Here is a 14,028-nt window from a genome sequence, read left to right as displayed (position 1 = left end):
GAACTGTTTACCAAGCTCTACACTGCCTGTGTTAATCAAACATTAGTTGAAAGCATATGTAAATAGTAGTTGTTTGAAATGCAAGGCCAAAAGACATTTTAGTGTAGTATATATATTGCATGGACAGTGCACTATGATAAACTGAAGCTACAAGTTGTGATACTATCCTACTTGAGATAAGCATGTTAGCGGTCGGTAAAGAATAGAAAGACGTTCGTACCTATATATGGCTAGACTCCTTACTGTGAAAATGGTATATTATGTTGTCTGAAATGTAAGTATTTTGCTCTAAGTAATATTTCTTTATATATTGGTGACACAAATGAATTGAAGATTAGCACAAGAAAGGGCATGCCCTGTTAACCATTATTTGTAAATGAACAGAAACTCATGTTACTATAAGTTAAAATTGAAAGTTAATTTAGTATAACCCTTCAGCGGGCAATCTATGTGTGAATAAAGTGTGCCAACCACAATATGACATTGTCTTGTAGCATTTCATTTTTGTATTATAGTTGTGAGCCCATACATATTCCTTCATTATTCCCTCAGCTAACACAGTGATAAGTTGCATTGTCATATGTCAAAGCAAGTAGCAGAAATGCCCCAGATTTCAAGCTAGCAGCAAAATCCCACAATGAGGCAGTTGCTACAAGATAATTAGTAATCGAATAAGCATTTGCCTGGAATCTGACTCAACTGTGCTGGGTGGGTCATTATTGTGGGGTAGCACCTGTACACAACAGAGTGATGTAATGAAAGATTATTTTATTATTGTTTAATTAAACAGTGACTTAGCTATATAACATAAGTTCATTTTATCAACATTTAATTATACTAACATTAAATTATTGATTTAAGTTTAAACTGTGATTTTGTTCATATATGTTTACTTTTGTAACATAAAGACAGCTGTTCTTTACATGTGTGCAAAGTATGCCACAAGCCCCTTCATGTTATGAAAACTGGCAAGCCCGTTCAAGGGTTAACAGTATTCAAAGCCATGTAAATAGTGACCAACTAACTAACCAACCTTAGCAATGTAAGTGAGCTTTCAATGGTTACATTTGTCTTAGAATCACATGAGTTCTAAGTAAGTGTTGTGCCCAGATTTGAGCAAGTTGTTTGTTCTTTCTCTATATTTGCCAATTTGGTTTTGACTTCCAGAATGAGATTTTCACTCTGCAGTGGAGTGTGCGCTGATATGAAACTTCCTTGCAGATTAAAACTGTGTGACAGACTGACACTTGAACTCGGGAGGTTCGCATGAGAGCTTCTGTAAAGTTTGGAAGGTAGGAGACAAGTAAAGCTGTGAGGACGGGGTGTGAGTTGTGCTTGGGTAGCTCAGTTGGCGGAGCACTTACCTGCGAAAGGCATAGGTCCCGAGTTCAAGTCTCGGTCCGGCACACAGTTTTAATCTGCCCGGAAGTTTTGTTTGGTTTTGACTTGATACAAATACACAAAGGTTAATTTTGTACTACGAATGAATGACGTTGTCCTAGCCTACACAAATGTTGCTTCATTGAGAACACAAAGGTTTTACAAAATGAGGCAGGAATCAAAAAAGAATACTAGTTTATTGATTTCAAATTTATTTCTGTAATGGTATATGGATGTAATTTCTATATAATGATGTATGCTCTTAATTCTATAAAAATATTATACCTGTATTTTACTTTACTGAAAAAGTTGAGATCTAAGTGACACAAATATAATAATATGTACTGATAAACTGTGATTCAGTGAATTCAGTTTCTGAAAGGTTATTATGTGAGTCAGTATGCAATGAAGATATGGGACAGTGATAAGCACACATCGTGAAAAGTTAAGGCACACTCAAACTAGCACTGTGTTAGGACATGTTGAAATGGACAACAAAAAACTAAAATGCTTATGGAAGCTCCATGAATAATCATGCACTTCTGTGAGATGAACTTTGCAGTATGCTCTCCTCTTGTAGCACTGTGCAAGATGATGAAGTTTTCTTTGTCAGTTGTGGGCCTATTTTATGCACACTTTTACATGTGTGAAGGAACTCAGATGCTCGATGAACAAACATCACAGTGACATTCTGGCCTGGCTAACCATTCTGCATGTCACGCGTCTAACCTGGTTCTCGTGAAATTCTGGGTGTGCCATCACTTTTTATTTGAAGTGTACATTCAGAATAATGAAAAACTGCCCTACAGAGACATTTATGCTGTTCATGTTGTGGATTTAATTGCAAAACTGGTTTCAGCTCTGTGAGCTCATTCATCACAAACCTTGGTGGTTTAAACCACCATGTGCTGGACACTGAGTGATACCCTGTAGATGAAATATATAAAAGATCGCCCATGCTAGCATGGATCCACTTCATGTATTTCATTTATCCTTAGTAATTTCTGTTTTTATGAAAATTTCACTTGTGTGTTAACAAAGAATTTCCTTTTAGTACAATTACATTACATAGTAGTAATTCTATTGTAAGACTGTTGCATGTAATCTGATAAAAATGGAACATCTTATGGCACTGTAAGGTACAACCCAAGATATGATGATGTGCCCTTCCTGCTGTCCAGCATCAACCTCTGTCAGTATCCTGACTACAGAGATGGATGCCCAAGATGACTGACAACATGGCCTACACTATGACCTTGGATTCAACATACCAAGTCATCTCCAGCATAAACATTCAACCATCACCACCATCAGCATCTCCTGACTTTTGACACTCACTGTTATAAAACACAATCTGTAAATGTTATTTCACTGCGCTTATCCTACATATTATATGCTGTTCATACAATTCTGTCTGTGAGAAACAATGGAAAAGATATAATAATAATGACATTAGCTAATAGTTTGTATACATATATTTGTTAATTACATCAAATAAAAATTTTTTGACAAATTTGAGAGGTGCAAACCAGAACTGTAAAATGCATACTGAATGATAATTTTGCTGAGCACTACATTATGATAAATTGTTGTTTTGAGACCCATATTCAATGACAGAATTTGCACCTGTAATATATTCTGTGCTGTTCACATTGTTAAATGTGCATTACATCTCTAATTCCGTGAAGTGTTAACATCTGAAGGTCCCATCCCAGTTTCTCAGGTTTTCTGTTGACTACCCCAAATGGGAGAGCTGCAAATATTCACCTAAATAGTTCTGAGCATAAGTCCAGACTTTGCTCATGGTTTACCTGAATCAACTGTAACTGCTACCTTGAATCATTCTTTATCTAAACAAACCAGTTATCTAGCAAAGCTACAATTGCTAATATTGTTACATTATGCCAAACACTGAGCCCCTAAATGCTGTACCACTTCTAAAATGTGTAACAGACATTGTCTTCAACATTCAAGGGGGCTAGGGAGCAGTGTAGAAAATCACTATATTTTGCTGTTTCAGATACAAACCAGTATGCTTGAAATAGAATTTACCTCTGTATATTGAATTAATACCTTTTACCGATTTTCAGTTGTATTTTTTTAAAGCAGATTGTCCTTCTTGGTGCTAAGCCTTTTTGGGTGATTGCCATGCTGTAAGATCGTATTCCTTTTTTGTTCTGTAATCTTACTTGAGTAATAACAGATATGAGCTTAACTATGTTTTTGTTTACCAATAATGTGAATGATCCTTTTTACTAATAATGTATAAAGCTTGTGTTAATGTTTCAGCACAGCATTAAATTCTTTGAAAGTGGCTGGTCTGGTGATGTAATGATCGCACACCATCAGTGTGCTATTGTTTATGCATTTTCATTTCTACAGGTTAAGTCAACAATCTAATGTTCATTATGAAATCAGATTATCACAGTTATTATCATGTGAATCATTCTGCTGCATTGAAACTAAAATTAACACTGTTGTGCCAGCAGACTTTTCCAGTCTCTGAGTCAACTTCTGAGCCTGCAGAGTAATTTACAAAATGATAACAAGTATTTAATCAATTGAAGGGATTAGACGTAACAGGAGAACTTGATTCTAGTCCAACAAATGTAAAAGGTAAGTTCTCATGACTTTAGCATTATCTTGCTGTCATCTGTGTGATGCAGTCTTGTCTCGTGAACATTTTACTTCCAATAAAAAAAAGTCCAAACACTGCCTCACTGTTCAAGCTGTCTGCTATGCATCCACTTCCTTGCTCAGCAATTTGTGCTGTCTTTACTGTGATAAAATGCAACAGAAAAAGGACACACTAATGTGCCTATTGGTAAAACTGTATATACATAACAAAGTAACAATGGAATTTTGTTCACAAATTTCAGAATAATATCAGCGTTACAATTCTGATTTTCTTCTGTAATTTCTGCAGGGATAAGGCTGGCAACATCATTTTGTTATCTGGCAATTTTGAGCTACATATTTCATAACCCAGCATTTCAGAGACTATGCCCAAAATTGGGAAATACTTAATGGAACACAAAAGACAATTGTTTTCACAACTTTATTAAAAAATGCTGTATGTTAATAACCACAGATCAATAAGTGCGAGAATCTCATAGGCTGCAGAATCTAATACAATACAGGCCAGGCTGTTTTTTTTTCTAAATTTGTATTTTTTTGTATATTTAATGTCCTTCATATTAATTTCTAGTGGTTTGCTGAGGAGCTCCAAGTATACATCTTTTTCAGTTGGTCTGATGTCAGGCTATTTTACTGTTGTGTTATTAAGCTGCTAAAGCATGAATATTAGTCAACAGTTTTTACATCACTTTTCCTAAATTTATAGGCTGCTGCCTCCAATTTTCCCTCTTTGAAACTTACATTATTCTTTTCAGTAATACGACTGGCAACTTTTATCCCTTTATTTTTACTTTCCATCAAGACAAGCCCATACTTGAAACTCTGGGCTTTTTTTGTTTTTGTTTATCTTTAGTAGCAGATTTCCACCACTTCTCTTTGTAATCATCTATAAATTTCAGCATGCTATCTTTGGACTCAACTGACATTGTTATACGCAAATCACCTTAAAGCATAAACAGAAGACAGTACACAAACAAACTCACATGAGCACCAGCCACGTGTCATCAGATAAATAGCACATGATATTCTCACAAAAAAAGAGGCAGCAATGCACTATGAAGCAGGCCCTCCTATTCAAACAAATTATGCATGCACAACTATACTTGTGTACTTGAGTTGTTGCAAATGTAAATGCATGCTCTAAGCTCTACAGAAGAAAGACATTACGCGAATGCATCTCTACTTCTTCTTTACAATGTATCTCTACTTCTTCTTTACAATGTTAAAAACGAAGATCAGAAACAGAATTGTGTAAAATGAATAACATGAGGCTACCCAACCACTGTAATACTTAACCTTTTCCACCATAATGGCAAGTGGTATTTGACATTGCAAATTTTGTTTCCCATTCCAATCACAAGCCTCATTAGAGACAATTTTCTGTAGTGCTCACAAGCTCAATTCTTGAACTGACTGAACTAGGCATCAATGCTGCACAAACTACCAGCCTGGGAAGCTTGTGTTAACCTGGTGCTGAACTGTAGCACTTGTTTTGAGGGAAAGGTTCCAATTACAGTGAAGCCCCTATTTTATATTTTTATGTGGTCCAGACACTAAAAAAGACAAAACTGAGGAGAATGCAGAACCAAGGAAAATGTTAAAACCCCCCAAAACATGAGCAAAAACACATGTAATTGGCATAAATGATTAAAAATCGCACTCCTCTCCAAATCTGTGTAAGTGAAGGAAATTAAATGTACAATACAATATTTATACAGTAATTTGTGGTAATGAATTCCATTTGATTTTTAAAAAATAGCAGCTGTATAATAGCAAGTAAAAATTCATTAAAAAAAATTGAAATTGATATCTGGGTACAAGGTAATCGAGCTGTTTTCTGACATGCTATAAACACAAATTATACTTTCAAATTGTGTGTTTTTGAGAAATCATCCTTTTTGCTCACCCAGAAAAAAAGCAAAAATTGATGAACATGTTGAATTAAACCGAAAACATCATGGCAGCTATAAGCATAAACAAGGAGATCTGCTTAACGACACATTTTCTCACCATTGTCATTATTGTTTAATGCTTTGCTTATGAGCCGCACTTCACATACTCACCACTGTTAAAGTGTTATTTTAGGCTTGATGATAGAAGCAGGGAAGTGAAAAAAATAAGTTTACTTCCCCAATTGACATTACAAGCTTATTACGAGCCAGCTCAGTGAATTTCTATACATTGTGCAAAATGTAAATTTGGAAGAAAGCTCAGGTGCTACAATTTCACTTCATGCCCTCTATCACAGCTGCCAATCTTTATGATCTACGATGCATGGTGTGTGCAGTGCAAAGTATATACACAAGTAGCATATGTAGTCGTTGCAACTGTATCATGTCAGATTTGAACATGAAAGTCTTTAAAATGTGCTATCACAAAACTCTTGTTCTATTTCCGTGTGAAATTGCTGTCATAGCACATCATTTGCATGAATAGTATATTTTCAGCACTTCACAAAATGCTTTCACCCATACTTTCCACTGGTGGGCTGCTCCCCTCTCCACCAATCTATAAGGGGAGCTCATTTTATGTGTGTTAGTGTGCTGTGGTGGCAGCACTGGCTATTGAGTGACTTCAGTCACCAGCCAATAATCATTCAGTAGTCGGAAATGAGTGATGTTTCTTTCAGAGGAATGTCTTAGTGAAAATAAGACTGACAATGATTTTGATGATGGTGATTCATTTGTAAGGAATTTGAGTGAAATGGCACTGTAAACAACCCACCTGGAAGAATTTTAAAAAAAAAATGTTACTCAAAGTTTTACATGTAATGCTTGTGTAAATATATTTGAATGGAAGTGCACTTTTTGTTTTAATGTCTACCTTAATTGTTGGTCAGTGGCCTCACTGTTTCCACAAAGAAATTCACGCATTCTCTGTGGCGTGTTTGCTACCCAGGCAGTAGCAATTTAAATGTGAGGGCATGGAGATGTCCTGAGTCTGCATTAAAGAGTGCAAAGCGTTAATGTGGCACGAATCATATAAGAAATGGAAAAAATTTTAAATAACAATAAATTATATTTCAACAATAAAAGATTTATACAAAACTTTACATAAAACTATAAACAAAACCATTCATATTCCATATAATATTTACAAATATATTGGGTTACACTCTAACACATACTTTGATGCTGAATACATCTCCCATAAACAATCAATAAATAGGACAAAGTTTAACAGACATTTACAACGTACACATTCGAAGTCTCAAAATTTTAAAAAAGAGGCTTTGAATAAAAACAATGGAGAAATTATGTGGGAGGTTGTACAAGATATTTATAATACACTAAGTAAAAACACTATTACTGTACAGTAACAATATGAACCGGCATCATTACATGAAAGCAACAATATTTCGAAATATGGTATCACCACAATATATATATATTTTAAATACCCTAACTCCCATAAAAATAACGTGGCATTCACTTAATAACAGTCACATAGATAAAATAAATACTGCTTATCATTTGTAGTAACTTCCATCAACAACTGGAGTTTCTATTCTCAAAATGAGAAGTTAAGGAGTTCAATTATGCGAACAATGGATTCCACTGACATTGTACAGTATTATAAGGTATACAAAACTACAATCATAATGCAAAAAATGCTTTTGTTATGTGCTCTGGACACTGTTACAGAAATGAGAATAAACTGCAATGATAACTATAAACAAGACAGTTATTATTGTTTTGGTAATATAGTTCTACAAAACCCCAATTTTTAACTATCGAATGTACATTAGCACTGAAAAAATATAGTGCGTGGTTCATTTTGTATGTGCAATAATTATACAAAGCTGCAATACTCTGGCAGTAAAGGAGAATAACAAGTTTCTCCATATCACTCGGGCAATTATAATATCAGGTATTTACATATATTTTATATAACTTAAGACTAAGTTTCTGGAATATTTTAGGGGGAGTGTAGTCTCCATACATCACAGGAATGCTTGTGCTTCTTTTGGTCTAGCAGAAAACAATGCTCAGCTGATCTTGTTGTCAAATTGCAGAAGGCAGCCAACAGCACCAAAATAACCCTAAAAAAGACAAAAAGGTAATAAAATAATTACATACAAAGTTATACAGTGCAACTTTTTTGTTCACAACACAAATGAGCATTAGGCAATGTTGGACTGAAATAGAGAAAAGGAATATGACTGAAAATGAACTGGTAGCTTCGAAAGGTGAAATAGTGGAGGCAGCAAAGGATTAACAGGCAGAACGACAGTATAGCAGAAATCGTTGGATAGGTCACAAGAATTTAAATGATGAAGCGAGAAAATATAAAAATGCAGAAAATGACACAAGTGAAAGAGACTGCAGGCATCTAAAAAAATGAGATTGACAGAAAGTGCAAATTGGCTAAGAAGGAATGACTAGGGGGCAAATGCAAGGTCACAGAAGCACGCATAACTAAGGGAAAGATAGATGGTGCCTATAGGAAGATTAAAGGGACCTTTTGAGAAAAGATAAACAACTGTATGAGTATCAAGAGCTCTGATGGCAAGCCAGTACTAAGAAATGAAGGAAATCTGAAAGACGGAAGGAGTATGTAGAGGGTCAACATATGGAGAACAAACTTGAGAAACTTGAAAGAGACAACACAGAAAGTGAAGATGAAACAAGAGGCATGATAATGGCAGAAGAATTTGACAGAACACTAAAGACATAGGTGGAAACAATGCCCAGGGTGTAGACAGCATTCCCTCAGAATTATCAAGATCCTTGAGAGAGACAGTTATGACAAAAATTATTCCACCTAGTGAGCAAGATATGTTGTTGTTGTTGTTGTGGTCTTCAGTCCTGAGACTGGTTGGCTGCAGCTCTCCATGCTAATCTATCCTGTGCAAGCTTCTTCATCTCCCAGTACCTACTGCAACCTACATCCTTCTGAATCTGCTTAGTGTATTCATCTCTTGGTCTCCCTCTACGATTTTTACCCTCCACGGTGCCCTCCAATGCTAAATTTGTGATCCCTTGATGCCTCAAAACATGTCCTACCAACCGATCCCTTCTTCTAGTCAAGTTGTGCCACAAACTTCTCTTCTCCCAAATCCTGTTCAATACCTCCTCATTAGTTACGTGATCTACCCACCTTATCTTCAGCATTCTTCTGTAGCACCACATTTCGAAAGCTTCTATTCTCTTCTTGTCCAAACTAGTTATCGTCCATGTTTCACTTCCATACATGGCTACACTCCATACAAATACTTTCAGAAACAACTTCCTGAAACTTAAATCTATACTCGATGTTAACAAATTTCTCTTCTTCAGAAACGCTTTCCTTGCCATTGCCAGTCTACATTTTATATCCTCTCTACTTCGACCATCATCAGTTATTTTACTCCATAAATAGCAAAACTCCTTTACTACTTTAAGTGTCTCATTTCCTAATCTAATTCCCTCAGCATCACCCGACTTAATTTGACTACATTCCATTATCCTCGCTTTGCTTTTGTTGATGTTCATCTTATATCCTCCTTTCAAGACACTGTCCATTCCGTTCGACTGCTCTTCCAAGTCCTTTGCTGTCTCTGACAGAATTACAATGTCATCGGCGAACCTCAAAGTTTTTACTTCTTCTCCATGAATTTTAATACCTACTCCCAATTTTTCTTTTGTTTCCTTTACTGCTTGCTCAATATACAGATTGAATAACATCGGGGAGAGGCTACAACCCTGTCTCACTCCTTTCCCAACCACTGCTTCCCTTTCATGCCCCTCGACTCTTATAACTGCCATCTGGTTTCCGTACAAATTGTAAATAGCCTTTCGCTCCCTGTATTTTACCCCTGCCACCTTCAGAATTTGAAACAGAGTATTCCAGTTAACATTGTCAAAAGCTTTCTCTAAGTCAAGAAATGCTAGAAACGTAGGTTTGCCTTTTCTTAATCTTTCTTCTAAGATAAGTCGTAAGGTCAGTATTGCCTCACGTGTTCCCACATTTCTACGGAATCCAAACTGATCTTCCCCGAGGTCGACTTCTACCAGTTTTTCCATTTGTCTGTAAAGAATTCGCGTTAGTATTTTGCAGCTGTGACTTATTAAACTGATAGTTCGGTAATTTTCACATCTGTCAACACCTGCTTTCTTTGGGATTGGAATTATTATATTCTTCTTGAAGTCTGAGGGTATTTCGCCTGTCTCATACATCGTGCTCACCAGATGGTAGAGTTTTGTCATGACTGGCTCTCCCGAGGCCATCAGTAGTTCTAAAGGAATGTTGTCTACTCCCGGGGCCTTGTTTCGACTCAGGTCTTTCAGTGCTCTGTCAAACTCTTCACGCAGTATCTTATCTCCCCTTTTGTCTTCATCTACATCCTCTTCCATTTCCATAATATTGTCCTCAAGTACATCGCCCTTGTATAGACCCTCTATATACTCCTTCCACCTTTCTGCTTTCCCTTCTTTGCTTAGAACTGGGTTGCCATCTGAGCTCCTGATATTCATACAAGTGGTTCTCTTCCCTCCAAAGGTCTCTTTAATTTTCCTGTAGGCAGTATCTATCTTACCCCTAGTGAGACAAGCCTCTACATCCTTACATTTGTCCTCTAGCCATCGCTGCTTAGCCATTTTGCACTTCCTGTCGATAACATTTTTGAGACGTTTGTATTCCTTTTTGCCTGCTTCATTTACTGCATTTTTATATTTTCTCCTTTCATCAATTAAATTCAATATTTCTTCTGTTACCCAAGGATTTCTATTAGCCCTCGTCTTTTTACCTACTTGATCGTCTGCTGCCTTCACTACTTCATCCCTCAGAGCTACCCATTCTTCTTCTACTGTATTTCTTTCCCCCATTCCTGCCAATTGTTCCCTTATGCTCTCCCTGAAACTCTGTACAACCTCTGGTTCTTTCAGTTTATCCAGGTCCCATCTCCTTAAATTCCCACCTTTTTGCAGTTTCTTCAGTTTCAATCTGCAATTCATAACCAATAGATTGTGGTCAGAATCCACATCTGCCCCAGGAAATGTCTTACAATTTAAAACCTGGTTCCTAAATCTCTGTCTTACCATTATATAATCTATCTGATACCTTTTAGTATCTCCAGGATTCTTCCAGGTATACAACCTTCTTTTATGATTCTTGAACCAAGTGTTAGCTATGATTAAGTTATGCTCTGTGCAAAATTCTACAAGGCGGCTTCCTCTTTCATTCCTTCCCCCCAATCCATATTCACCTACTATGTTTCCTTCTCTCCCTTTTCCTACTGACGAATTCCAGTCACCCATGACTATTAAATTTTCGTCTCCCTTCACTACCTGAATAATTTCTTTTATCTCGTCATACATTTCATCTATTTCTTCATTATCTGCAGAGCTAGTTGGAATATAAACTTGTACTACTGTAGTAGGCATGGGCTTTGTGTCTATCTTGGCCACAATAATGCGTTCACTATGCTGTTTGTAGTAGCTAACCCGCACTCCTATTTTTTTATTCATTAGCACCCTCAGACTTTAGGAAGAATGTAATAATTCAAATTCCAAAAAAGGTAAGTGCTGACAAGTGTAAGCCTACCAAACCATTTGTTTAATAAGTCATAGTTACAAAATGTTGACAAGAACTATTTAGAGAAAAATTGCAAGATTGGTAGATAAAGACTTTGGGAAAGATCTGTTTGGGTTCCGGAAAAATGTACAAATATACGAGGCAATAGCAATAATGATCCTGCGATTTATCTTAAAGGCAGGTTGAAGAAAGGCGAACCTAAATTTATAGAATTTGTAGACTTAGAAAAAAAGCTTTTGGCAATATTGACTGGACTACACTCTTTGAAATTTTGAAGGTGGCAGGAAAAAAATTTGGGGAGCAAAAAGTTATTTACAACTTGTACAAAAGCCAGACAGCAGTTATAAGTCGAAGGACTTGAAAGGTAAGGAGTGGCTGAGAAAGGAGTGAGGAATGAAAAATACACTGCCCAGGAGGAGGGGTGGGGAGGGGAGGGGAGGGGGATGCCACACCCTCAAGACTGTGTTCAGTGTCACCAGGCATAATATGTACATACTGAGGGGTTGCAAAAGGTGTACAATTTTGTTTCCGCCGTTTGCCGATATGTGGTGACAGCAGTAAGTAGTGGTCAAAAGAAACAGATCGCAGACGTCAGGCAGTTAGCTTGGACCTCGGTCAACATAACCTCATTCAGACATTAGTCGATTTGTGTCTGCGTCATAAAGTTGTTCTTGATTGAAAATGTCAGTTTACGAGCCTAATTCTTGTCATTTGCAAAAGGTGTCACTTTTTTGTTTCAATATGAAGAAAACAGCAGCTGAGTCTCATTGAATGCTCTCAAGTATGTATGGTAAGGATGCTATTAGAGAAAGAACATGTCGTGAGTGGTTTCAGTGCTTCAAGAAAGGTGATTTTAACATCGTAGACTGGCATAGTGGTGGAAGAGAGAATGTTTTCGAAGATGCAGAATTGGAGACACTGCTGAGTGAAGAGTCGCGTCTAACTCAAGAAGAATTGGCACAATTAGTGGGAGTGACACAGCAAGCCATTTCAAAATGTCTTTGAGACTATGAGCATGATTCAGAAAGAAGGAACTTGGGTCCCACGTGAGCTGAAATCAAGAGACGTTGAATGGTGTTTGTGTGTTTGTGAACAGTTGCTTCAGAGGCAAAACGGAAGGGATTTCTGCATCGCATTGTGACCAGGGACGAAAAATGGTTTCATTACAATAACCCTAAACGCAAAAAATTGTGGGGTTATCCCAGCCATGCTTCCACGTCGACGGCCAAACTGAATATTCACGGCTCCAAGATCATGCTCTGCATTTGGTGGGACCAGATCAGCGTTGTGTACTATGAGGTGTTAAAACAAGTGAAGCAATCACAGGTGCTCATTATCAAACGCAATTAATGCATTTGAGCAGAGCATTAAAAGACAAATGGCCGGAATACACCAAGAGGCACGATAAAGTGATTTTGCAGCACGACAACGCTGCAAAAGAGGTCAAAATGTACTTCGAAATATTAAAATGAGAAGTCCTACCCCACCCGTCGTATTCTCCAGACATTGCTCCCTCTGACTATCACCTGTTTAGATCAATGGCGCATGGCCTGGCTGACCAACAATTCCAATCTCATGAAGAAGCCACAAATTGGATCGATTCATAAGATGAACAATGTACTTGAGACGGGATTTGTACACTGCCCAAAAGATGGGAGAAAGTACTGGCCAGCGATGGAAAATACTTTGAATGATACATGTGTAACCAATTTGTTTCATTAAAGTATCAAATGTTGGGGAAAAAATGGCAGAAGCAAAGTTGTACACCTCATAGTATTAGGGATTTATTTGTCACAGCCATCTGTGCACCCTCTATTTTGACTCTGCAGGCAGTAACTGTGGTGAGTTTAGAGGTGAACTATGTTGCAACATTCGTTCTAGGGTACAACCATGCTGCAGAAAAGAGTACATACTCCTACTGAACAGCTTCAGCCATTCGAATAGGGTCGCATTGTAGGCCTGTGGGAAGCTGGAATGTCATATCAACAGATTGCTGCACATGCTGGGCATAATGTGTCAGTGGTGTGTCACTGTGTAAATCCCCAAAAGCTCTGGATGTCAACATATCAAGACCATAGCACTGTGTGCGCAGTGATGGCTGACTGATAATTCAGAGACAAAATCCAGGCACATGTTGCACCTGCTGTGCCATCAGGGACCACTGGATACCGCCTGCTTAAAGCAGGATTAATATCACATCTGCCTCTGGCCAGGACACCACTAATACCACGACACCACCAAGCATGGCTGCTCTGGTGTTGTTAAAGAGTCTGCAGAGTGTAAGAGTACTCTTTTGTCTTCAGTGATGAGAGTAGATTTTGTCTGTATATGAGTTATGGACACAAACATTATAGCATACACCAGGTGAGCTGCCTATTCCAGAGTGCATTTGTACATGACACCAAAGCGCCATCCCAGTTCTTCATGGTGTGGAGAGGGAGGGGCATCAGTTACAACTCGCAGTTACATTTGTGTTTCTACAGGGTTAAGTTACCA

At 37.5% G+C, this 14,028-nt stretch overlaps 1 protein-coding gene across 7 annotated transcripts in view; it reads right to left on the bottom strand.

Annotated features, from left to right (window-relative positions):
* Positions 1–7,015: 7,015 nt before the first annotated feature.
* The window catches only part of LOC124606997 (pantothenate kinase 3), a 175,257-nt gene continuing 168,244 nt past the window's right edge, over positions 7,016–14,028 (bottom strand). For all 7 annotated transcript variants that reach the window (XM_047139145.1, XM_047139196.1, XM_047139178.1 and 4 more), the window contains one exon: positions 7,016–8,059. In XM_047139145.1, coding sequence (XP_046995101.1) covers positions 8,006–8,059 — 54 coding nt within the window. In that variant the 3' untranslated portion in view covers positions 7,016–8,005. The remainder of the gene's footprint in view (positions 8,060–14,028) is intronic.

The sequence above is a fragment of the Schistocerca americana genome, chromosome 1 (genome assembly GCF_021461395.2).
Source record: "Schistocerca americana isolate TAMUIC-IGC-003095 chromosome 1, iqSchAmer2.1, whole genome shotgun sequence".
Lineage (NCBI taxonomy): Eukaryota > Metazoa > Arthropoda > Insecta > Orthoptera > Acrididae > Schistocerca > Schistocerca americana.
The sequence above is the reverse complement of the archived record's forward strand: the minus strand, read 5'-3'. Positions and strand labels throughout refer to the sequence as shown.